The sequence below is a fragment of the Chelon labrosus genome, assembly GCF_963514085.1.
Source record: "Chelon labrosus genome assembly, chromosome: 9".
NCBI classification, from domain to species: Eukaryota; Metazoa; Chordata; class Actinopteri; order Mugiliformes; family Mugilidae; genus Chelon; species Chelon labrosus.
This window is the reverse complement of record NC_140359.1, coordinates 24,306,401-24,332,385: the sequence shown is the minus strand read 5'-3', so window position 1 is coordinate 24,332,385 and position 25,985 is coordinate 24,306,401. Positions and strand designations below refer to the sequence as shown.

At 42.4% G+C, this 25,985-nt stretch overlaps 1 protein-coding gene and 1 long non-coding RNA gene across 2 annotated transcripts in view; one reads left to right on the top strand and one right to left on the bottom strand.

Annotated features, from left to right (window-relative positions):
* Positions 1–1,942: 1,942 nt before the first annotated feature.
* LOC311492752 lies at positions 1,943–2,569 on the bottom strand. The gene is made up of 2 exons (XR_014699226.1): positions 2,105–2,569; positions 1,943–2,022 (listed from the first exon to the last, which is right to left on the bottom strand). It is a non-coding gene; the product is annotated as an uncharacterized lncRNA (long non-coding RNA).
* Positions 2,570–5,962: 3,393 nt separating this feature from the next.
* rusc2 (RUN and SH3 domain containing 2) overlaps positions 5,963–25,985 on the top strand; it is a 33,558-nt gene continuing 13,535 nt past the window's right edge. Inside the window, exons 1-3 of the mRNA XM_084551395.1 lie at positions 5,963–6,251; positions 21,826–23,591; positions 24,697–25,273. Of these exons, the coding sequence (XP_084407521.1) occupies positions 22,023–23,591; positions 24,697–25,273 (2,146 nt within the window). The 5' untranslated portion in view covers positions 5,963–6,251; positions 21,826–22,022. The remainder of the gene's footprint in view (positions 6,252–21,825; positions 23,592–24,696; positions 25,274–25,985) is intronic.

Here is a 25,985-nt window from a genome sequence, read left to right as displayed (position 1 = left end):
AAACAGTTCCTCCGAAGCCGAACAAGCGCTCAGTGAGTTTGTAGCCCGGTTGCCTGTTGCTGTCATTTAGACTACTCCTAAATGTCCCCTAGATCCAGCTTCATCACGCCGAGAAGTTAAAAACATAAAAAAATAAAAAATGTACAGAGCCCAATCCTCTTCGTAACCAAAATACACTGATCAGGCATAACATTATGACCACCTCCCGAATATTGTGTAGGTCTCCCTTGTGGTGACTCATCAGAGAATGGAGATGGGCCTTCTGAGGGTGTCCTGTGGTGTCTGGCAACAGAATATTTCTAGTGGGTGCCTTTGAGGGGAGGGGCCTCTCTGGATCATCCCACAGATACTTGATCAGTTTGGGATCTAGTGAATTCTGGAGGCCAGGTCAACACCTTATACTGTTCATGTTTTTCTTTTAGTTGTTCCTAAAGTGTTTGTGTGCCCGTGTCAGGCTGCATCCTGCTGGGATGGCTGCTGTCATCAAGGAGTGTCATTACTATGGGGATGGGGGTGCCTGGTCTGGTCTAGGTGGGTGCTCCATGTCTAAGGGCGTATTCACACCAGGAAGGTCCGTTAATTCACTTGCTTTGGTCCGGACCAGTTTTTTTTTCTTTTTTTTTTTTTTTAGTGCGGTTCGCTTTCACACTGTGATTAATTGCAACCGGACCAGAATTTATAAACAAAAACACATGTGCTAAGGTCGTTCAGCCATTGGCTGGTAAACGTATAGGCGGGGTATAGAAGGAAGCCAAATGTCCCACGTAAATAGGCTACAATGGAGACTTTGCGTACTGTAGGTCTACTTGTTATTATGCTAGCAATATGGTTTATAAACTTACAGCTTGTGCTCGAGCGTCAAGACCGTTTGATGCAACATGAGTTTAACCATATCATGCTCGTTATTTTGCAAAGGCTCATCTCGACCTAACCTGCGTTTTCACGTGTCTCTCTCTGTTGTGTGTGTCACTGGGCTATCCTACATTTCCCATAATGCGCGAAAACTACGGGAAACTACGGGAGCTCGTCAAATCCAAAAAGGTAGATTTTTGCAACTTGGGTCGGATCGAGGTCGGGCTGCTTTCACACCATAAAGGAACCGCACCAGGGTTCGGTAGGAACCGCTCCGAGACCACCTCCTCAGCTGGGTCTCGGTCCGCACCAGAGTTCGAGTGATTGTATTCACACCAGTCAAAAAGGTCCGAACCAAGCAAGGAAACGAACTTGAGTTCGTTTTAATCGAACTAAACAAGGCAGGTGTGAATACACCCTAAGTAACATCCACACCAATGAATGCCAGGTCTAAAGTTTCACAGCAGAACACTGAATTGTCACAAGATGATCAATGTTATTTACTTCTGTCAGTGGTCATAATGTTATGCCTGGTCAGTGAACCTAGATTAGCAATCAGATCAACCCAGGTGCCAGCCATCACTCCCCAAACAAATGAGAAGTAGGACTTGAGGCCTGGAAGCCATCACACACACTGGACAAAATCCAGAAGACTGCACTGATTATACCAACCATATCTGCAAACAAATCGCAGTAAATCCATTGGTATAGTTTGTATTTCTATATAGAAACACCTTTCAATAAAATGCTCCCCCTAACTCACATTCTCAACTTTGCTGTTTGAGATGCTCGGCTCCAGGATAATCTTGAGCTCCATCTAATGGCAGGAAATGGGCACTTCACATCAACTATTAAATGCACCCTATAGTCCAAACAAAGGACATTAGAAGACTGGTGTTCATGGTGAAACCCAGTACACCACAGAAAATTGACTCAGTTCTGACCATTTGTGGGCTTTGCCACATATTGGAAAGCCTCTCAGGCAGTCTCCTTTACACTCACTGGAACATTGTAGAGCAGCATTTAGTATTTAGACAGTGACATTTCACTGGTTGCACTTTAAAAGCTGAAGGGAATAATGCGTCACTCATTTAGACATTTCATGCATTGCATCTTTATTTTTCCAAAAGTACCCAAGTTGAAGACATCGCTCTTCTGGAGGTGCTGGGTCTGAAATGACAGAGACATACAATTAGTGGTGCTAGGCCATCTTACAGGTTGTATGTGAAGGTTAATTAAAATAGATACTAACCCTTCCATCACAGAGCATCCCATATGTTCTTGTTACAGCTCTAGCCCCATCTGCTGGCTTGTGGCACCTGGGACTTGTGCTTGTAAGTTTTCTTAGATGGGTAGTAAGGTCCCTGAGGCTGAGGCTTGGGAACGTAGTAAGGTCCCTGAGGCTGAGGCTTGGGAACGTAGTAAGGTCCCTGAGGCTGAGGCTTGGGAACGTAGTAAGGTCCCTGAGGCTGAGGCTTGGGAACGTAGTAAGGTCCCTGAGGCTGAGGCTTGGGAACGTAGTAAGGTCCCTGAGGCTGAGGCTTGGGAACGTAGTAAGGTCCCTGAGGCTGAGGCTTGGGAACGTAGTAAGGTCCCTGAGGCTGAGGCTTGGGAACGTAGTAAGGTCCCTGAGGCTGGGGCTTGGGAACGTAGTAAGGTCCCTGAGGCTGGGGCTTGGGAACGTAGTAAGGTCCCTGAGGCTGGGGCTTGGGAACGTAGTAAGGTCCCTGAGGCTGGGGCTGAGGCTGAGGCTTGGGAACGTAGTAAGGTCCCTGAGGCTGGGGCTGAGGCTGAGGCTTGGGAACGTAGTAAGGTCCCTGAGGCTGGGGCTGAGGCTGAGGCTTGGGAACGTAGTAAGGTCCCTGAGGCTGGGGCTGAGGCTGAGGCTTGGGAACGTAGTAAGGTCCCTGAGGCTGGGGCTGGGGCTGAGGCTGAGGCTGGGGCTGAGGCTTGGGAACGTAGTAAGGTCCCTGAGGCTGGGGCTTGGGAACATGGTAAGGTCCCTGAGGCTGGTACCAAGAGCGCGGCAACAGAGCCTGAGGCTTGGGCTGGTAAGAAGCTGAAAACAAATGCAACTTCATATTAGCCTTGCCACTAAAACAAAAGTAAACCATCTTTTACATAAAAATGTTGCCTTTAGATAAGATACTACTCTGTAATCTTACATTTTGTACTTGCATGAAGCTCTCCAGCAAGGAGCAGCCATGGCAGCACAATACTAGAAAAGAAAAAAAAATGTTTAAATGACAATCTCAGCCAATTTAAACAAGCAAAATCATTCCATCCAGCACAGAAATAATCATCTGAAAATTACCATAGAAGAAAGTTCATGTCTTCCACCAGAAACGTAACCAAAGCTGAGCTGAAAGGCCTCCGTCTGTTGTTTGCTGACCCAACACAGCAGCTTTCCTCAACGGTGCAGTGACAAGAGTATTCCAGGGCATCTCATTTATCTTGTTGTAACAGCCAATCAAAGCTCCAGCTTCCTAACTGACTGACTGACGACAGGTGAAATCAATGGAGCTAGATTAGTCATGACAGACAGGTGTCAAGACTTCTTTTTTTTTTTTTTACATGGCTTGTGTGCAACACAGCAAACAGCAAGTGGTTAGTGTAGGTTGTTTTTTTGTTTGTTTGTTTTCAGCTCTGTTCATTGTGGTTCACTGAATGCAACAGCATGCTTCATTGGTGGACACGAGCTATCAGGTGACGCTAAGAAGACCACGAAATCTAAAATTACAGAGATGTTTAGACATTCTAGGTGCGTAAGCATCATTTTGCAGTCCTCTACAGCCTTTGCCATTCTTTCCCAGATTTAGTCTTTTAGCAGTCTGTCATGAACGTGTACATGTGACATTAACACGCACACTCCAGTGCAACCACTGAATTCATTGTGGGAAGTTGAACATGGGTCTCCATTTTGCATCAAGCATGCCTTCCAGCACTAACCTTGGATGATTACAGTGAGTCATGTGTTGATGGATCATACCAGAGTACAGGTTTTGAACATGCAATTTTACAAATGCAGTAGCATCGAGTAGCCAGTAGATGGAGCCCAGCATATGCAAGTGAAATGAGTGGTGCTGTTTGAGGAGTCAGAGCTTAATCATATTCAGTTAGTTTAAGTTGTGTGATGCTGTATAAAGACCATGATTCAGTTCCATTTTGGAGGCTTAAACCATTTTTGCTTGTATAATTGTCAATGAAGATTTGCCTCACTGGGAACAGTTGGTGTGGCATACAACAGCCTCTGTCCTTAGGGGGACAAAGGGAAAAATCTTTAAGCGCTAAAAACATTGTAGAAACTAAGAATGGATCTCTCTTCCAGGAAGGATGAACGTGCAACACAAGATTTAGTAAAGGCGTTTAGACTAAAAGCTCAAGAAGAGTGCATAGCACATTTGCAATGCACATCCGGACATACATGCATCCATCTGTAAGCATAAATCTGGCCTGTGTACTGTTAATCACAGTTAAAAACAGAAATATAATGTGGACTGTATTTTATTTATGTATTTATTTATTTTGATTCACAGCCTATGTGTAGCAATAATACAGTTTCCCCACAGGGAACATAAAGGTTTCACAAAAGGAGACTGTGCTCTGCTAACCTGCTGACTGTCAGCGGGACTGAGAAGACGCCGAGGAGGGTGTCTTGTGAGACTATGTGAGACAAACGGAGTCACATCAGGTTGAAAATGAATTGTAGCTGATGCTCTGAATAGTTAATCTAGTGACACATGGACCAAAACAAGACTTAATGAGAGACAATGTGATTAGCTCAAATGCTGGGCTCTCAGTCATACTACACTTCATTATCTAAGATTCGCTGCATTCACGTAGCAACCTGAGAAACAGAAACGGAGACTAAGATAGAGGGATTTACTCAGAACTGAGGTTATTTTTTAAATCTTGCAGTTTGTGCCTGTTGTGTCACACCTTTTCAAAATTAAATAAATGCCCAAGGTAAGTTTTTAACCACTGTAACCCCAAGATTTGCACATACAACTGAAAAAAAAAAAAATGTATCTCGAAGTTAAAGAGTTGAGGTCCAGACTGGAGATGCTTTTTGCACAATACATTTCAAAATAAACTAAAATGAAATAATGGGTGTCTTCTTGGCCTAGTAGTTAAGATGCACAACAATAACCTTGGAATTTCTAATTATCATTCAAATTCTTGATCAGTCCTTTTGTACATTACAGTGATTTTAAATTGCTGTTTCTGCATTATATCTCCTTAGATTATAGATACAGGAGTAAATAAATTAAATTAATTCATTTATTCAGAATCTTTTAGTATTTAGGAGGATTTATCTCCTTGAGAAGAAAAGAATAAGCATGAACTATCCTGAAAAAATCTTTAATAAGGGGATAAACATTGAAGAAACACCAGGAAGAGCAAAATGAACGAAATCAATCAATAATAACAATTTATTTCATATTTATTTATTCATTTCTGTAGATTTATTTTTAGGAATTAGAAGGATTTGCCTTCTTGAGAATAACATAAATAAGGAGGAACTTTGATAATAATAATAATAATAATAAATAAAAAAAATACAAGTTTTGAGAGATTAAGCAATTTTTTATTTTATATATATTTTTTTTATTCATTTCTTTAGAAATTTTTAAGGAAGAACTAATAATAATAATTATAGAAATAATACAGTTCAGCTATCTGTCAAGTAGTTCTAAAAATCCAAGTTTTAAGAGATTAATTATTTTTTTATTTTGCATTTAGAATGTTTTAAGTAAGAACTCCAATAATAATAATAATAGTAAATTTTCTAAAATGTATTATTTAGCTATCTGTGCTCTTAATCCACGTTTTAAGAGGTTAAGCATTTTTTTTTATTATTTTGTATTTATTTTTTTATTCATTTCTTTGGATTTTTTTAAGGTAGAACTCTAATAATACTAATAATACTAATAATAATAAAATTCAGCTACCTGTCTAGTAGTTCTAAATCCAAATTTTAAGAGATTAAGCCTTTTTTATTTTGTATATATTTATTTATTCATTTCTTTAGATTTTTTTTAAGGAAGAACTACTACTACTACTACTAATAATAATAATAATAATAATAATACAGTTATGGTATATGCATTCCTCTGGTCAACAACTGGTTGATGTGACGGGTCTAATGAGTGCCAGCTGTCCCACCCATGGTTAGATAATCCAGTCTGGGACCAAGCTGTGACCTCAGGCTGACGTGCCGCTCCAGCCCTGCCCATCCTGCGATGCGCCGCCGCTGTCTGCCCTGCCTGCAGTCAGTCAGTCCTCCTTCACCACCGACAGAAAACAACACAGGACCGGCGGCTCTCCAGCTCGGTCGTACACCGCCACACACATGCTCTTCATCGAGAACAAACACGCCACCGACAACCTGCGTCAAGGTAGGGGTGTAAGGTTTTTGACCTTGGCGTGTGTTTTTGTCGTTTCTGGATGGGGAAGGGAGAAAAACGCTCCGCTCAGCAGCATCGCGTCGGAGGCTGAAAAAATGATGCCTGGCTCGGTCATAACGGGGAGGGACGCAGGCAGCGACATTTTTCCCCCCACCGTCTTTAAGCATCGTGTTATTTTCACTGCAGGTTTTTTTATTATCATTATTATTATTTCTACATAACATTTAAAGGACTATGATATTAGCTTGGTCTGTGGCGTCGCGTGTTTTTTTTTTGTTTTTGTTTTTTTTTTATCTCAGCGGCACAAAGGCAAGTGTTTTGTGGAAACGTCATCGTTTATTTTCGAATTAAAACGCATTAAATACACAATACACCGTCACTGTACGTTTGCGTTTAGCTGAACTGGTTGTATGGTGCCACACCACCGGCCTGCTAACCCGTGCAATCACCGTATTGATCCCGTATTGATGGGAATAACCGTGGTGCAAGACCACCGTCCGGGTTAGGGTGGATGGAGACGAACGACTTCCGGCAGAGAGGTGTACAAAATAAAAGCTTCTTTTTTTTCAAATGTATTCAAGTAATGTGAAAATAATGTGATTTATCAGCTCATATCTTTAATAAAGAGAAAATAACATTGATATAATAATCATAAATAGATACTTTATTAATCCAAATCTGGGAAATGTCAATGTGGCTGCAGCATACTGTACAAATCTGTAACAACAGAGATACTTGTATACAAAATATTTACAAGAGCAATAAAATTAGGAGGGGGCTGGAGCCTATCCCAGCTGACAGCGGGCCAGAGGCGGGGTACACCCTGGACAGGTCGCCAGTCTATCGCAGGGCTAACACAGAGAGACAGACAACCATTCACACTCACACCTACGGCCAATTTAGAATCACCAACGAACCTAACCAGCATGTCTTCGGACGGTGGGAGGAAGCCGGAGTACCCGAAGAGAACCGACACAGGGAGAACATGCAAACTCCACACAGAAAGGAACCAGTCGGCCCATGGATTAGAACCTGGAACCTTCTTGCTGTGAGGCATTAGTGCTAACCACCGTTGCACTGTGCCGCAAATTATGAAGTATTAAAAATTACATGGAATTGCGATGAAAGAACATCACATGCAAAAGATATTGTGATAGTTACAGTAAGTCCAGTGTGTCATCGTCACACGCAGATGAGGAGTTGAACAGACTGAGGCGTATTGCATTTATCTAATAGCAAAACTCAATGATCGGTGAAGTGCATGCGTCATTTTGAAAGGTACAGGCTGGAGTTAAGAGGTGGGCGATAACCGTAAGTTCTGTTTTTTTTTATCAGATGTAAGTGAGCAGGGCCAGGATCACTGCTGGTTTGTTCTTATTAGAGATTAAATTGCAAAGTAAAATGATTTAATAAGATATACAGTATGTGTTTACGTTGGCAAAAGTGGTTCTGCGCACTGTGGCGCTTTGGCTCTACTGGAAATATAACAGAAGAAGAAGATTGTTTTTTTTTGTAATTTTTTTAACTTTATTGACAAGACAAGAGTTCATTCAATAGAAGACAATAGCCTGGAGTGACCAGAGGCCATCTTGTACCTGGAATAGCAGCAGAGAATCAATCTTTTGATTTAGGTACATTGACGTTTGTACTGATACGTGAAAAAGCTTCTTGTTTGTCGCGTTAGTGTTCGGGGGATTGAGCTGCCCACCTATATTAAGCAACAGAGATAAAACTAAATAAAGAAATAGTAAAAGGAGAAATGCACAACGAGAGTAAATCATGAAAAAGTCAGATAAAACCGTCAAAATAACCAGGTCAGATGTGTGATAGCTAACATAAAGTGAAATGTAAATACATAAAATGTTATCAAAAAGATTTAAGACCAGGCACCAGCCACATTTTATTTGTGGACACCTTTCGGTCGCCCTGTAATAACAGAAATATATTGAGGACAGATTTGTTTTTAACGTACTCTTCATGGCTTTTATTTTTAAGGGTGCCTGCTCATGCTTCCTGTTGTATCCGTGCTCATACACTGTTGTTGATGTGCTGGTGGTGCACTGTATTAAGGTGTGGATGCAGATTAATGTTCTGACCTAAACAGTGGTGATACTAAAATGATGATGTGTAGAGAGTAACTGTGAAACCCCTCAGTGACAGCTTCTCTGTTTCGTTGTGTTTTTATGACAGCCTGCAATGCTTCACGACACATTGTTTTGCTCGTATCTTATTAAGACGTATATGCTGACATTCTACCTGTGCTGTAAAAGAAAGCGAAGGGTAGAGCTTAGTGTGTGGTTATCCTTGTGTTACGTAAACTATCAGATTCGTTTACAGCTGACTGTCAGCATTTTAAAACCCCACTTAGCTCTGCAGTATAACTGTCACCAGGTTCTGACTTTTCAAAGACTCACGGGTCGTCCTAGAGGTCACAGTTGCTGTTTTTTGTCGTTTTCGGTTGCAGTCGGTTTACAGGTGGTAGATACACATCAATCAGCCACAACATTAAAACCGCTTTTGACAGGAGAAGTGAATAACATTGACCATCGTGTGACAATTAAGTGTTCTGCTGGGAAACTTTTGGACCTGGCATTCATTGGTGTGGATGTTACTTAGACATGTAGCACCCACCTAGACCAGACCAGGCACCCCCACCCCATAGCAATGACACTCCTTGATGGCAGCAGCCATCTCCAGCAGAATGCAGCCTGACACAGGCACACACACAAAAAACATGAAAAACAGCACAAGATGTTGACCTGGCCTCCAAATTCACAAAATCCCAAACTGATCAAGTATCTGTGGGATGATCCACAGAGGCCCCTCCCCTCAACCCATAGGACTCAAAGGCCCCCCACCGTCAGAAGGCCCATGTCCATTCTCTGATGAGTCACAACTGTTTTGGAGGCACAAGGGAGATCTACACAATATTAGGAAGGTGGTCATAATGTTGTGCCTGATCGATAAAAAGTACTTTTTCCTGAAAACCCTAAAAATTATCTATGTAGTCTTTTATGTATAGAAAACAAACATTACAGTGGCTGCCCACTCATCTGTTCAACTCCATTGCAGCCGAAATTAGGGGGCTGGGTTTAAAGAAATTAGTTTTCCGATTCAAGTGGATCTTCATTTGAGAGATCTGATATTGATTCATAAAATCCCTGGATTGATACATGCATCTTCTCGTTAGAAACCTAAGATTAGTCCACATGTGAAGGAAAACCAAAACACGACAGAAGCTCAAACCCTGAGAGCACCGTCAGGCCTGAAAGAGAATTGTATTTAAAACAGAGAAGACCTGCACCAAAGCAAAGCCATGTGAAAAATGTGAAAACTAGTGATAAAATATTGTGGAAATGCCACAATTCTCTGGAACCAATGATATTATTAGTTATGTGAAAACCTCTTTCAGTGAAATTGTTTTGAAATCGAACCGGAGTCGAATTGATTCAGGCAGTGGGTAGATGAGAGATATCATGCGAGTCATTTGAAGAGCAGCCGGCTCAGATTGATGGTCACAGTATTATTCTAAATGTCATTGCTTTTAGGTGTAAAAGTCACACAGAGGTTTACACTTAATGGCGGAGATGTTGCATAAGAACTGCTGCTGTCTGATCATTGTATTTTATTTTTTTAAAGATATGCACAGATGTGTTTGTTTGGCATCCTCATGGTTATCAGTTTACCCCTATGTCACTAAATCCTAAAGGTTAATCATGCCTACCATCACCGGACCTGCAGATTATTAATAAGATTATTAATGCAAATGTAAGGCTAGTCAGATCAGTGACAGGAAGTAGCATGAAATTGGCTTTGAAATATCAGTTAGAAATTAATTCAGAAGTACTTTAAAGTACTGTGTGATATAGACGCCGCAACCTACGTACGTAGCCAACGCTGGTGCGAGGCGTTTATACTTGTGCGCTCGTCAGCCTGGCTCGCTCTGTGAAAACGCCACCCAAACGCAAGTGGCCGCTAGGCAACGCTAGTTTTTGACAGTCAGGTTAATTTTTGTTTCTACTTCCTGCTTCACTTTCAACAATGGCGACAGAAACTTTAGCCGGAATTTCGCCGAAGTCCAGTCCTACAAATGTTGGCGTCTCCGAACCTCCTCAGTTAACCTTTCCTCAATGTTCCATCTTTTGATCCAAAAAAATCAATTTGAAAATTGCGGAGAAGGAGAAGCAGCTGGAAATACTAAAGTGGAAATACGCTACTACCAAGTGGACCAATCACAGCTCTTACATAGTTGCATGTCTAGGAAGATGCTTTGCGTATATTCTGTCGCCGAAGCTAGAGTGTCCAATTGACGTAGAAGCTTAAACCACCTAATAGACTTGTTGGTAGGACAAAAGAAGGAATGTAATGAGATCAGATTGAGTTCTTGGGAAACGCTCTTGGCACTTTTGTCAAATAAAAGGATTAACTAAACTGATTAATCAAGCCAGAACCTTGATTACATGATAATACTATAATTTAATACCTTTAATTGCGGTACCTTGACTTTACTGTCAGCCATTTAATTTCTTTACGCTTTTATGTGTAATTTCTTATAAAATATCGCCTTCAAATTGGTTGTATAGTCTTTCAGTAAAACCATTGTTGCTCAGTTTGCTACTGGTTGCCTGAAAATAGCTCTTTTCTTTTCACTGTGAAAATGTCATCTCCAGCAGCAGTCAGAACAGTGTGAAGCATCACGTCTTTCTCCGGTTTTCTCCACTGTTCTCCAGCGATGACTCTGCCTGCGTCACCCGCCCGTGTGAGAAGGGACCTGTCAACACTGAGCTAATCACCATGACATTACCAGATTAAAGCCTCAGCATCGTGGCCATAGACTTTTTGTTTTTTTTTAAACCGTGACTGATTTAGTGTGTCAGGAAACATGCCTCCTCTCAGCGTTGAGCCACTCTTCCCGGTCTTGGAATGTGTGTCCTCGCGTTATGTAACCGAGGGCCTGTCTGTGGAGGCCGGATGTGCATAGTTTCACTGCTTGTGTTTGTGTGCTGTTGTTTAATCTATGGTGTGAATGTCTCAGATTTTGCAAAAACACTGTGTGCGAATACAGTGATACCGATGCAGGTCATATTGTGTGCTATCTAGCTTCCCTGAGTAGAATGATATCTGTAGCTGCACTCAGGACAAAAAAAAAAAAGAGTCACCCACATATCTGATTGGCTCGGTTTGAAAGTTTTCCAGTGTCGAAGAATAACTTTTCGAAAACAGCATTGACGTTGGCATGCCAACATCCGTAAGGCCTTGCTTACTGGCTGCCTATCTTTAGAGCGACTTAATTTAATATATTTTCAGATTTGCTGGTTCAGGTCTTTTGCAAGAAGCATTTTGTTGACACCATTGTTGTTAAAACTTAAACACTTCTTCTCTGAAGTGCTGCAAAAAAGTGGAAACTCCCTTGAATGTTCACAGTTGCACACATTGATTTTGATATTGCTGAACATTATACTTCTTTGCTGAATGCTTTCTTGGCTGTACAATGTGTCTTTGTAGACAGCTGCAGCCTCTTCAGGCGTTTGACGGGTTTGGCCTCAAAGTAAACCTCCTTGTGATATTCATGCAACATTTCTGCTGTAACAGGCGTTTGGGAACATACTGTCCTGGGCTCTAGGGATGCTTCAGGGAACTGATCTGGGTCCTTTTGTGTTTCTAGTCAGAAATGGAAAATCATGTGGATGGCTTTTCAGATTCTGGACAGCAGTACAAAAGTAACAAAGTACATTAAGTTGAGTCCTTAATTACCCTTATTTACGTGCTTTATATTTGCATATTTAGTTCTAGTTGACTCATGTTATTGATCATCTCCATTGGGTGATTTTGTAAATTTATTATCTATGATTACAGCATTATTTCCCACTCTTCTTATGAATTTTATATCCATGTTTTTTTTGTTTGTTTTTTTTAATATATATACTTACAATGATCCGCTATAACATTATAACCACTGACGGGTATCTTGCTGTCAGTGCCTACGTTACACAGAGAATGAATCCTCAAAGTTGATGTGTGAGAAGCAGCAAAAATATTCAACTGGAAAGATTTGAGCAAGTTTGACATAAGCCCAGTTGTAATGACTGTACACCTGGGCCAGAGCATTGACACACCTGCAGATCTTGGGATGTTCCAGGTCTGCATAGATTTGTATCAGCATTTTTGTGATATACTCCACAATCGATGCTTGCTGTTAGATTTTTTTCATTTTCTTTTGTTTCACCTGCTCCTTTGTGTATCTCTACCCAGTCGACATCAAGCAGAAGGGTACCCTTCCATATGAACTGGGTTTTGCTCAAGGTTTCTTCCTGTTAAAAGGAAGTTTTTCCTTGCTACCATCGCCTTAGTGCTTGCTCTGGGGGTCTTGGGCCTAGGGTAGTGTGAAACGTCTAGAAATAAAACAACTGATTGCTTGATAATTTAGTAAATCCAGTGAAATCAAAGATAGTTTAGTTGAGTACCATCATTTATGTTAAAATCTACGTCTCCAAAAGGTAGGTGTGCATGACAGGCACTGTTTTTTTTGATAGTATGCACATTTAGTGCAATTTTACGAATGCAGTGGCCATGTGAAAGGGATGGTGCACTTTATTTCTTTTGTAAAACCTGTAAGTTACAGTGTGACAGTCTAAGGGCGTATCCATTATTTATGTGTGCACGGTGGGTGCACAGCTTCTTTTTCTTTTTAGTTTTTTATTTATTGTCTTTTCAGTGGGGCAGGCACATGTAATTAACTCTCTAGCTTGTTATGGCGGCTCTGTTCTTTTCACATCCCTCAGCTTGCAATGCTTAACTGATTTAAAGGCGTCAAGACGACTGTTTGGGAGAGCTGTGGCTGCGTCTATGTGTCGGTTGCAGAAACAGATGATAATTGCCTGGTCTGATCTGTATTTCATGCTAAAGGTCTGTGACAGAGCAGCCGGGACAGCCGGGAAACTATCAACATGCTGAGGACATTTTTTCTGTTCTGCTTCCCACACTATTTACTTAAACAACTACAAGACGTGCTTCAGAATACATTTCAGTGTTTTGATTGGTTGGTGTTCATGCCATGGTGTAAGTTCAAGGAAAGGCCTCACTGGTTGCTCGTAATTTGGCTCTGTAGACTCTTTGCAGTTCCAGAGTTATTGGCAGAAACATTTAGCTTCACTGAAACGATAACTATCTGAAAGCTAGTAATAGACCTTTCTCATGCATTTCTTATATATCAAGCAACATGTATATCAGGCATAACATTATGACCACCTTCCCAATATTGTGTAGGCCTCCCTTGTGCCTCCAAAACAGTTATTCAAATCTGTGAAAATAGCTGTGAAAATCATCATAGAATGGACATGGGCCTTCTGAGGGTGTCCTGTGGTGTCTGGCAACACCATGTTGTTAGTGGGGGCCTTTGGGTCCTATAGGTTGAGGGGAGGGGCCTCTGTGGATCATCCCACAGATACTTGATCAGTTTGGGATCTTGTGAATTTGGAGGCCAGGTCAACACCTTGTGCTGTTCTTCATGTTTTTTTTGTGTTTTAGTTGTTCCTAAAGCTATTTTGTGTGTGTGTCTGTGTCAGGCTGCATCCTGCTGGGGATGGCTGCTGCCATCAAGGAGTGTCATTGCTATGGGGTGGGGGTGTCTGGTCTGGTCTAGGTGGGTGCTACATGTCTAAGTAACATCCACACCAATGAATGCCAGGTCCAAAAGCTTCCCAGCAGAGCATTGCATTGTCACAAGATGGTCAATGTTATTCACTTCTCCAGTCAGTTGTCATAATGTTGTGGATGATCGGTGTACGTTGCATATGCAGATAACTACTGACTGGTATATGCTGACATATATTTTGTGCAGGAAGGAACTGTAATATTGGGTCAGTTATGGATGAAAATTACTCACTGCTTTAGTATAAGTTGGTGATAATGGCCTCCATAATGCACCTGGGACATAATATGGGTTAAATAAGGGAAAATAGTGTTTACCTGCTGTTGCACACACTGCCTTCCAAACAGTAATTTTGACAAATGTTTCTCGTGTAGATATTAAAGCAATAGATGGGAAACGGTGTTCATCCTGGTTACATACGGAAGGAGAGAGAGGAAAGAGAGAGATGAGCCGAGGGAGATAATTAAAGAGGCAGAAGTGGGTAAAAGAAAGACGTATTTCACTGCAGTGCACGCAGTGGATGGGAGAGTAGCATAGAGCGTGAAGGAGCAGGGATTTAGTGGAACTGAGGGGGGATGGGAGGAAAGAGGGAAATGAAAGTGAGTGAGAGGTGTTTGGGCTTGGGCCACAGAAAGAAGAGAAGAGCGAGAAAGATGGAGTCAGCTTCGTATGAGAGGGAAACCAGAGAAATGGAGACATGACGGTAGGTTAAAAGGAGACAAATTGCTGCTTTTGAAACAAGATATTAGTGCAATGTGAGGAACGTTTGACCCCTTATTAACTGTTTAGATAAGAATAGAAAGATTTGCGGAGAAGATGCACAATATTCATATCATTAGTTTACCCGTGACAAGAGCTGGGGCAGTAATTTACAAATTATATTAATGAAGGAAGGTGGCATATTAACAGGTGCCTAAATCTGGGTTTGAAATGTCAAAGTAAAAAGAGTCTAGTTTCAGGGTCCTGGTGTTTTACAAGTCAAAATATCTTCTGTGAAAATGATCCATGGGTCAACTCATTGCAGTTTGTTATTCCTCACAGTTTTTCTAACAGTTTTCATCATGCTTGTAACAAATCAGCTTCTTAGACCTTGGAAAAAAAAAAATCACATTTTGGAAAAAAAATAATCTTTCAGTTACTGCAGTATTTGAGCTAAACCAATGTTGAGAGAGCTTTTAGCATTATATGCTATTATACATACTGCAAAGTTAATTGTTTAATTACGAAGATAGTCTGAAGTAATTAAATGACTGTTAGGTGACGTCCTATGTGGTACATATATTGTACATACAATTGAATTAATCCTAGAATGGGAATGTTTTCTGAACATTTCTGTCATTAAAGGCCATTGTGTATATGCAATTTCATGTAAGAATGACTCCACAGAAAGTTTCTGTCATTTAAAGCCGTCAAGTACTTCCTGCCCCATTCCTCCTCTTTGGATGTCAGTTAACACTAATACCTGTCAGTGCCGGCTTGAACTGTTATGTAAGCATCTGTAAGCTCCTCAAGTTTAGACAGAGAAACTGGCAAGAACGGAAAGTGTCACTAAGCCTTTGGGCAAGCTGGGATCAAGGTCATGTGTTCCTCTTTAACTTGGTGAGGATGCTCAGGTACTTCATGGCAATGACTCATGCGTTAATACCGACTTGTGTGTTATTGGACATAGTTACTGCATTGGAATTTGCTTGTGGTTTAGAAGGAGTAACTCTCTGTATAAGAGAGACTCCTAGAGAGAGAGGCATGGTTGAGGAAGTTGAAAGAAAGCTTGAAAGGCTGAAACTGTCAACAGCATAGACTGTAAAAAGAATAGATGCCATGACAGCTCCTCAAAAGTGAAGACAAGTAGAGCTCCCTCTGGTGACTGATGGCAGTGTAGTTCATAAGCTCCACTTTCTTCTCGTTAGTGGATGGGACTTGGTTCCAGTGATAGTTTCTGTAATTTTGGGTAGCTAATTAATCGCAAACGCCAGTGAATCTAACAAAAGTGTGGGCGGGTCAACGATAACGTGGCTCCACTCTCGGACCGCACCACTCAGACTCTGGCTCCAAACTCGCAAGATGGCACTGCCCGTAGCCCCGGGATACTAGCGCCAGTTTGGCCAATGGTAGGAAGTGGTGACGAACAGCTGCAACAAGTCTGAAAATGTGGAACAGCAACGTGGCAACACAAAACAATGGAATATTAATGAAACAAAGCTAGCTGTAGCAATGATTGGAGAAAACTAATTTTGGTGTCCTGAAGTGGGCATATAGCAAGTTAATCTCAACTTTGAGGTGACATTGGATTTAGGGATTGAGGCAACCTATATCAGTTAATCAGCATATGGCACAAGGACAGAGTTTCCCCATTGTTTACCTCAAGAAAACACCTCCCACAACCCAGGTGGTGACGATATTTTCCTTTCAGGTAGGGAGCGGTGAAAGTCAAGAGGAGCTCTCTCCATCCATACATTAGAAACATTTTTATCTTCTGCTCTTTTTCGCTTGGAAACATTTGGGGTGGAGGATATGCTAAGAGGGTTACCTAGGCAACCACATCCTGGATGATCCACTAGTGTCCAACTGTCAGCTACAAAGAGATGGGTAACAAACGAATTGCTTTGTATGTGGACGCCAATTTAGAAGTAGTTTACTTGTTGTTAACATGCCAATTTTTTAATTGGATACTTTTTTATTGCCTTTTTCTTTCCAGCACTTGGCTGGAGTTGATGGGAAATGTCCTCCCTGAATACATGACTGTGACACTGGGTATATTCTTTACGTATCTGTGAAGCGATCCATCTTTTTAGTGCTTCACATCTTTTTGTCAGCCTTTGTTTGACACTGCTGCGAGATGCTGAATATCTGAATGTGTGCGACGAACAAAAAGCTCTGTTCATTCACAAACACTATAACTCAACAGCCAGGAAGCTACAGACAGTGGCTACTGTTGAGGAAGAAACAGGGGCTGTCTGAGGACGAGGATATGTGTAAAATGAGCTTGTAGTGACGGTGGTGAAGCAGGATGGGTAAATGGGGTGAGATTTGGTGATTAGTACGAGATGTACAGTAAAAGTCTGATTTCTTTTTATGTCTTCACTAAGCACATTAAAGTAGGTCCAAGGTCCTTTGACAAATCGTGTTTTAGTTTCATTTTAAGTTTGGCACCTTTGGACTCAAGTTCCCCGAAATGTGCTTACTGGGAATTCACATCATGCAAGTTGAGGTATTGGCTAGTTTTTGGAACTAGATCTACCAGACACATCAAATAGTATATTGGTGTGCCATTGTATAAAATATTGGTTTCATTTGAAAAGAAGTAGAAGCAGGAATGTGATTTCATATGAAAACCTCCTTATTCACTCAGCTATATACAAATAAAATGTTGAATTGCTACTGGGCAGTTTATATTTGACATACTGCCCCTTCGAATTTCAGAATTTATCAGTATTTCTTCGGTTCTACACAACAAAAATTGTCCTGTCCTTGAACATGAGGTCTACTGTGAGCGTGGACTACATCCCTCACTATAATTGCCATCACTTCTGGCTGGGTCTGCGGCTGGCGAGGGTGCGCCTTGCACTTGGACACCCCCCTCCCAGGCTCAGACTCATTCCTGGAAGTACAGCCCTGATGATATAAGAGGGAGGATGTCCTTTGTTCAAGCTTTGCTTTCCTTTTCCTCAGTGCTTCATAAATAGGTCAGTTTCCTTGCCTAGTCTCTAAATATGGTGTGATGTTGGTTTTCCAGAGAACACATTAAGACACATTAAGAAGCCTGAACTAATCCACAGTCATCAGTTATGGAAATGAATTAAAAAAAACTTGGGAACATGTTTTTCTCTTTATCTTATCTTTCTTGTTTGAATGTAGAACAACTAAACCAGAAGCAGGACCAGCAACAGATGCAAGACTAGATTGATATGGTTCTGGATTCGTCTGTATTTCCATTTAAATGCATTTAAAGACACTTTTTACTCTCATTTTAGTTTTTTCGTTTGGTTTTCACCAATATCTGCATGAAATATGTTCACCAACTGCTGAAAATTATGTTGCAGAGAGTGACTTAAAGCAATAAAGTTGGCTATAAATCAGTGAAAAAATCTGGAAAAAGTGGAAGATGCTAAAACACAGGGCTGAAGAGGAATGCAACTTGCTTGTGCATAGCTAAAAGCATCTCCATTCACATGCTGATCAATTGTGCAAATATTTCCTGCGTATCTGTTGATGCAAATAAGATGGTTTGATGCTCACAGAATTAATAATGTTGTTGATTTCTTTTCTTGTGGGACTGTACCCTGTTTGAACAACAAAAAAACACCATCTGGCTCTTGTATGCAGATGCTGTAGTGCCTCTATGTCTCTTAATTCCATCATACATTTAAATCCAGAAATGTATTCTTGTTTTATGAATTTAAAATGAGCATCCATGACTAAACGTACCCAGCAAACAACCCAAGAGGTCTAACCCTTTTATAGAAGTGTTCAAGTTCTTTTATAGACGTTGTATTGGTGGCAAAGAAAGAGGAAAGAAAGCCTGCTTTCTCATGAGGTTCCTCACAGAGCAGGCCTTGTTCTGATTGGTTGGCATTGTAGCTAGGATTTCTGATGTTGCATGGGAAATCAAATTTGATTGGCTCGGCTCAGCCTCTTTGTTCTTGTTAACCTGTTATCTGATCTGCTGTAATCTGGTACTAACACAGATGTGAATGCCGTTGTTGTTTGTTCAAAGTGTCCAGCAGGTTGTGTTTTTCTTTACTAGATAATAGTGTTGTGTTGTTCTGGTTTGCTATTGCTGCCTAGTTTGGGCAGAGTTGTGTCTCAGGAAGAGTAAGACTAAGTCAGCTATTATGCTCCTAAGCAGGGAGCATAATAGCTGACTCTATTCAATGGAACTATTCACAAGTTCCTCTGTTTCTGTGTGTGTGTGTGTGCTTGAATACTTAAAAGATCTGGCATCCTGCATCAATCCGTCCAATGTTTCAATCAGTGGTTAAGATTAGGGTTTATTTTCAGATCATGTTACCAGCATACAATTATGAGAAATATAGATGTTCTTCACTTAGTTAAATTTAGTCTGGCCAGTCTACGTTTTTCTTTTTTTTTCTTTTTTTTTTCTACGTTTTTCTGCAACGAAAAACAGAAGACTCTGTTGTGTTGGAAGAAGTTAAATGATGTTGATGTCACACTGCAATGGTAACATAAACGAAACTATAGAACTAGACTGCACCGATCATTTGGTATTCTTAATAAACGTTCATGAGAGCCTCCTAGGAATACGCGGCAGATGTATAACGAAGAATATTGTTGACACTGCCTTACAAGCATCTTCAGCAGGTTTCCTTGTTGCTGTACTTGGTGACACATGCAGCCAGTTTGGGAAGTCTTAAGATCTTCACAGTGTGTTGGACTACCTTGCCCAAAAAAAGCGATGAAAAATGTTGATAGGACTGTTGCTTTGTGCAGATAATTGACTGTATATGAGATAAAGAACATGAAATCAGCTGTCTGGACCGACCCAATGATCTGACCCAATGGTTTTCCACATTTAGCTCCTATGTCAGCATCAGTTCTGCTTACAAAGCTCTGTATCAGGGTTACCATGACATTCTCTCTCTACATAGTTGTCCATAGTGTTCCTACGAGTTGAAAGAAACCTTAGTCAATCTAGCCCGCCTGACCCTGCAGCTAATCTTTTAAAACCATTTTGGTTCCCTGTTGTTGCTCTCTTTACCTGGAACGCTAAGGTAATTTTATTAAAATCACTTGAACCATCAACCAACTTGGACTGATAAATACAAAATGCTAATATTTAAATCCTTATAGGTAAGATATGTCTATTATACAGTCTCTAAAATAAGATCAGAGGTGCTTGTACAAGATTTTTGTATTGCCCACTCTTTGCAGCCGAGAGTCTTCCCTGTGTGACCTCGATCCTCTCACTTCCTCCATGACATCACATTGCTTAAGTAGTAGTGGTGGAATATCTGGCATCAATTAGCTTACGTCCCTGATTCCTTGTTTGTCCGATCACTGTAGTTGCAGTCATAATACGGTTGCTGCTTATTTACACGGTGTGCATTGAAGGTCTGATGCTGTATATGTGAAGCGGTAGGCTCGGGGCAAAGCATGGAGTCTTCCTCAGCTAAGCGGTCACAAGGCACCCTTGAGCAAGACTGATGATTCTCAGCTGCTCTATGGAGACAAAGTGTATATATTTATTATGTCAAAATGAATAAAATTCAATCACTTATGCCTGCAGCAGAGTTCATGGAAACCTATCACTTCCTTGTGCACAGCTTTGAGATATAAAGGTTGGGCTTCTTTTCTGTGCAGGTGAAGCTGGGGCCTCCCTGGCATTCTCTGTTTAAAGGTCATTTGTCAAGAGAGGCATCTCAGTTAATACGGTGCCACGGAATAAATCTGTCTCACCGTATAACTACCATTTAGCTCTAGAGCTGCTGTCTGCGGCCTCAGCTGACCTTTCTCTTTTCTTTATTTAACACTTAAAATGATAAAGCAGTCCTCACTAAACATCTGCCTGTAATTGGGCTTCTGAAAGTCTAAAAGTATATTATTATTACTACAGTTATTCTGTATCTGGCTAATGGACTCAGTGTTATTGTTTAACTGGGCTTTTATGCCCAGTTTTTGTCCTTGTTTCCTTTAAACTGAAAATTTATCTCTCTTGTGAAAACCACATCTTCAAGACATGCACGAAGATTTAAGAATTAGCATTTTATTTAAAGCTTGCTTTTAAACGACTTGCTCTATCTGAGATAATATTTCATTAAACAGGTATAATAGTGGCTTGTAGTACTTATCTGGTTGAGGTTTTAAGCTCGTGAGCTGATGGTTTGAGCAAACCTTCAGCACTAATCCAGCTTATTCTGTACCTTATAATACCTTACTGCACAATTATAGACCGTACAAAGGATTAATTCACTTAATGTAATTTGATTAACCTCAGTCTGGAAGGGTAGCCGCTACACAATGAAGCTGCACAGTAACCTTTGCAGCAGAATTATACATCAATCTAGGGACCGATGTACACACAAAGGTCTTTTATGGAATATCTCAACTGTACTGGACGCTCTGTCTTGTTCCCCTTTTGAACCCCTGGAACGGGTGGAGCTGAATATGGCTTGGCTTTAGCCTTCGCTAAGCGTGTAGGCGAGGTCCATCCTCTGTGCAACCAACAATTTTCTTCGAGAAAACTTAGTATGTATGCAGCCTGACCAAGCATTCATCCGTAAGGTTTTTGGGCCGTGCTCTTCTGTAGATGTGGCTGCATCCTCTATGGCCTGCATGCTCGTTCTGCTAAGTGTTGACTTTATGGGCTCTCTTTAAGGGAGTCTATGTTCAAGAGGTGTGTGCAGCTACATGCATTTGCAATGCATTACCAATGAGTCATTGTTATGGCACAAACGCTGGCTTATTTGGTCCTTGATTCAAGCTCTCCTTGATTACAAGGCCTCCCACATGTAAAGTGCTGCTAAGAGCAGTTTGCTTCTTCGCATACATGTCTGGTAATTTGGAAGTCAGTATTCCCCCGATTTAGGATGTCATGGATGGCATTGTGGGAAAATACTGGCTATAGCTTGTGTGTATATGTGTGTTTTTTTTAGGAGGTATCATGTGAATGAGGATGAGATCATAGTGCCGTTTAGGAGTCAGCTGCTGGGTGTGCATGCTGTTTCCACTTCATGTGCTGCTGACTCACCCTGCTCACTGTAAAGACTTAGAGACTTGAGTGTTGTTGCCATAGCTCCTGAGCTTACATTATGTTAATTAACAGTTTTAATGAAGTTTGAACGTGTAAATCTTATTGGGAGCTTTCATGAAACGTCATCAAACACTTGATTCATCGTCATTTTGTTTAAGCGTCCCTGATTTCTATGGTAACATATTTTCTCTCTGTCTTTTTTCCAGATGTACCACTCTGACCATGGCATAGACTTCCCTGACCTCTCGTTCCAAATTCCTGGCAGCCCTGCAGAGCTGTGCCCGGCAAACTAATTGTGAACGCGACTGTCTACAAACGACGCTTCGACCTTGCTCTTCACCCTCACAGGGCCTCTCTCTCTCTGCTTCTCTAGACCCAGTCCCACCCTCTCTCCTCTTGGACCATGGACAGCCCTCCTAAATTGTCTGGTGAGACCCTGATTGTGCATCACATTCCCCTGGTGCACTGCCAGGTGTCAGGGGGCCGGCAGGGTGGCTGTGGAAGCTCGCTGAAGAGGACCAACCCGTTTAGCCCACCGGAAAATCTGGGATTGAGTCGCACCACTTCCCTTCCAGAGAGGGACGTCCTCCAACGAGAGGCTCTGCTCTACAGCAGCCTGATCCAGACCTCCAGTGGCACATTGTCCTCTCACGGAGGAAGAGGAAGGAAGGGTGGTGGGAGAGGAGGCAGCACGGCGAGTGATGACTCATCGTTTACCTCGAGTAATTCAGAGGACCAGCTGATTACAGCGCACACATTACCTAGAGCTAAACCGCGGAACAGGAATCCCTTGCGCCATAATCCGTTCCTACTGAATACTGAGGATGACGAAGATGACGAAGAGGAGGAAGATGATGGTGACAACCTCAGCGGTTACCTTGAAGACTCCTCTTTTCACCTCCACAGTGACACTAACTGTGACCTTCACAATGGGTTGGCTTCCTTTCATTTACACAACCTAGGGTTTACTTCTGAGCCTTTTCTTTTGCACAACTCAGTGGGAGGAAGTCGTCGGGAGTCCCTGAGAGGAGTAGCCTCGGATCTTTCCAATCACCTGGACGACTTGGACATCTTAGGACTGGACAGTCAGCGCCGCCATGGAAGCAGCGGCTCCAATATGTCCATGGATTGTGGGGAGCATGACTGGGGTGAAGACGATGAAGAAGATGAAGATCATCCAATGAGGTGTGGGCAAAGCAGCAAGACAGGCTCCTACTCATCTAACTCCTCCAATCAGCACTGCTCCTGCTGTGCTCTCTCGCAGAACTACCCACAGCATTTCCCTGAAGCCTTCTCCGAGCCTTTCTCAGAGTGCCTGCAGGGCTATGGCAGCGACTCCTCTTGCAACAGCTCCGATGGCGTTCTCGTCAACTTCAGCGCCATTTACAACAAGATGAACAACAGTATCCCGGAGAAGCCATCGGTCTCCGGGCACACCAACCTCAACAGCTCCACTGACCACTCCTGCACCTCGTCTGTGTCTGATCTGCCAGGAAACCGAGACACAACCGGAGGGGCTTTCTATTTGGACCTTCACACCTCCCCAACTGAACCTCCTCTATCACAGCAACAGCCCTCCTGCCTTGGCAACAACTTCCCTCTCATCCGTGAACCACACTTGTCCACATCCTCCACGTGTTCCTGCTCTGCAGAGCACCAGGAGGCTCTTGGCCTCGACGCCAACTGCAACTCCTTCCACCCCCCTCACGGTGGGTCCTCTGGTGACCTCGCTTCCTGTCTGCAAAGTCAGGCGCGCCTGGTTGTCGCCACCCAGAACTACTACAAACTGGTCACCTGTGATCTTTCGTCCCAGTCGTCCCCGAGCCCTGCAGGCTCCTCGGTGCATAGCTGCTCCGATGAGCACAGCAAAGGCAGCCCGACTCCGACACAGCCCAGTGAATATTTTCTGTTCAGGCAGCGAGCTGAAGAGGAGGGTGTGGAGGAGGAAGAGGAGGAAGAAGAGCCATCTAAAGTGAGTGAAGAATCTTGTTTCATTAGTCATTGGTTTGATTTAATGAATTGTTCTTGTTTGGAAGTCTGTTATGGCAACGGCTGACTAGGATGTTGGCTTTAAAAGAAATGGATGTTTGTAGGCTACAGCAAGACCTTAGATAGAAGAACTGCTTTGTATTACTAGATCTGAACTACATTGGCATAACATTATGACCACTTACAGGTGTGAATAGCCATGACCATCTTGTGACAACTCAGTGTTCTGCTGGGAAACTTTTGGACATGGCATTCATTGGTGTGGATGTTACTTAGACATGTAGCACCCACCTAGACCAGACCAGGCACCCCCACCCCATAGCAATGACACTCCTTGATGGCAGCAGCCATCCCCAGCAGGATGCAGCAGGACCAACTCAAAAAAAACATGAAGAACAGCACAAGGTGTTGACCTGGCATCCAAATTCACTAGATTCCAAACTGATCAAGTATCTGTGAGATGATCCACAGAGGAACCTCCCCTCAAAGATCCCCATCCTGTTGCCAGACAAGTCCTGTTACTTCCCATAATCCTAATCTCCTCCCTGTTTTGGTCTCTCCTCCAAGGCCTCTCTGTGTGGTTCACAGGCAACATTAATGATAAGGGACTCACAGATGTAAAAATTATACTTCTTTTTGGAGCAGCTGTCCTATTTGCGAGGCAGTACGAGCTTAATTATTGGTAACACATTACATGGCATAAACTGATTAGCTCATTATTGGCGACGTTTGCTACAAGGTGGAATTGAAGGTGACTCATTTTAACTAATAATTACATAATTAACAATGCATTTGTTTATCATTATTTGGATGTTGAGTTAATTAAGTGATAATAAATGCAGCGTGAGCAGAAAAGGCAAGAATTCACAGCAACCCTGAACTGAAAATAGCCATGACACTGCATTAGTCTGCCACTGGCTCGTTTTAGACCACAGCCACTGTCTGCAGTCATCGACATGAATATCAGTCAGTAACACTGCCCCACTGTGTCAAAGCAAATATGTCTGTCAGGCAGTTTAGTCCTTTGGTCGCTTTTGCATTTGACCTCTAAAAAGTTTTCCTTTTTATCTGTGTTTCTCTTTATTCAGAGGGATGATGATAACGATAAGGAGGATGAAGAGGATGAAAATGAGAAGAAGAAAAAGCAGCTGGCAGCCGGTGGAGCGGAAGCTGCTCCAGCCGTGATCGAAGGCCAGGTCTACGTCAACGTTTCACCGCCCGTGGCAGGCCGAGGTCTGATCGGAGCTGGGTCCTCCTCGGGTTGCCGTCCTCGTTCTCGCAGCTACGATCGCAACCTGGACAAGTCTCCTTCTCCGCAGCTCGGCTCCCTGGAGCGTATGCTGAGCTGCCCCGTCCGGCTCAGCGAGAGCGCCACTCCGGTCCCGACTCCCCCTCCGAGGGTCACTTCGTTTGCAGAGATTGCTAGAAGCAAAAGGAGAAATGGAGGCGTGGGTGGATCGCCGTCCCTGAAGACAGCCGGAGACCCTTTCTCCTCCACTTACTCAACCCACTCGCACTCCTCGGTGGATTTCTCTCCGATCCCGGAGCAACGTGTCGAGGTCGACAGTCAGAGCCTGTCACCTGTACCCTTTACCAGATGTTACAGTCAAGGCAGTATAGAGCGACACCTGGAAGGGGCGAGGGAGACCCGAGCAAAGGCAGAAGGTACGTCACCTCCTACGTAAACAGTGTTAACAACATTGATTATTCTTGGGAAGGCAAAGGAATCAGTAATCAGGAATAATTAAAGAACTGCACACATGCACTAGACTCTCAGTGAGATGAGCATTAATCTGGAGTTGAGCTTCTGTCCATGGTAATGATGATAATGAATGGAAGTCAAAATATGTAGTCCTCTTTTATCTCTATCTGGCTCCTAAGCTGTTGGTTCTGAACTATAGATAACTAAAAAGAGTAATACTAATGAAGCTACAGAGTTGAACAATGGTTCGGTTTGTGTTTACCTTTAAAAAGGATGATATCAGTGGAGATTTAAACCTCCCCTGAAAGAAAGAAAGAAAGAAAGAAAGAAAGGCAGTAGAATCAATATCAGTGTTTGTTGATCAGGACCACAGACTGTACAAAAAGTGGACGCCATGATAGCTCCTCAAAAGTGAAGCCCAAGCATGTGGAGCTCCCCCTGGTGGCTGGCTGCGGTATAGCTCACAAGCTCCATGTTAGTGGATGGGACTTGAACCAAACTAAAACACTAAGTTATTTGACGCTATAGAAACAGGATGTGGCATCATGATGATTGACAGTTGCCACTGACAACTGCTCTGTGAAGCGGTCCCATAGGAACATTTAGGGTAAGGAACAAAATAATGTCTTTGAAGTTGGCGGAGGTAGAACAGAGCTCTTTAATTAAACGAAAACG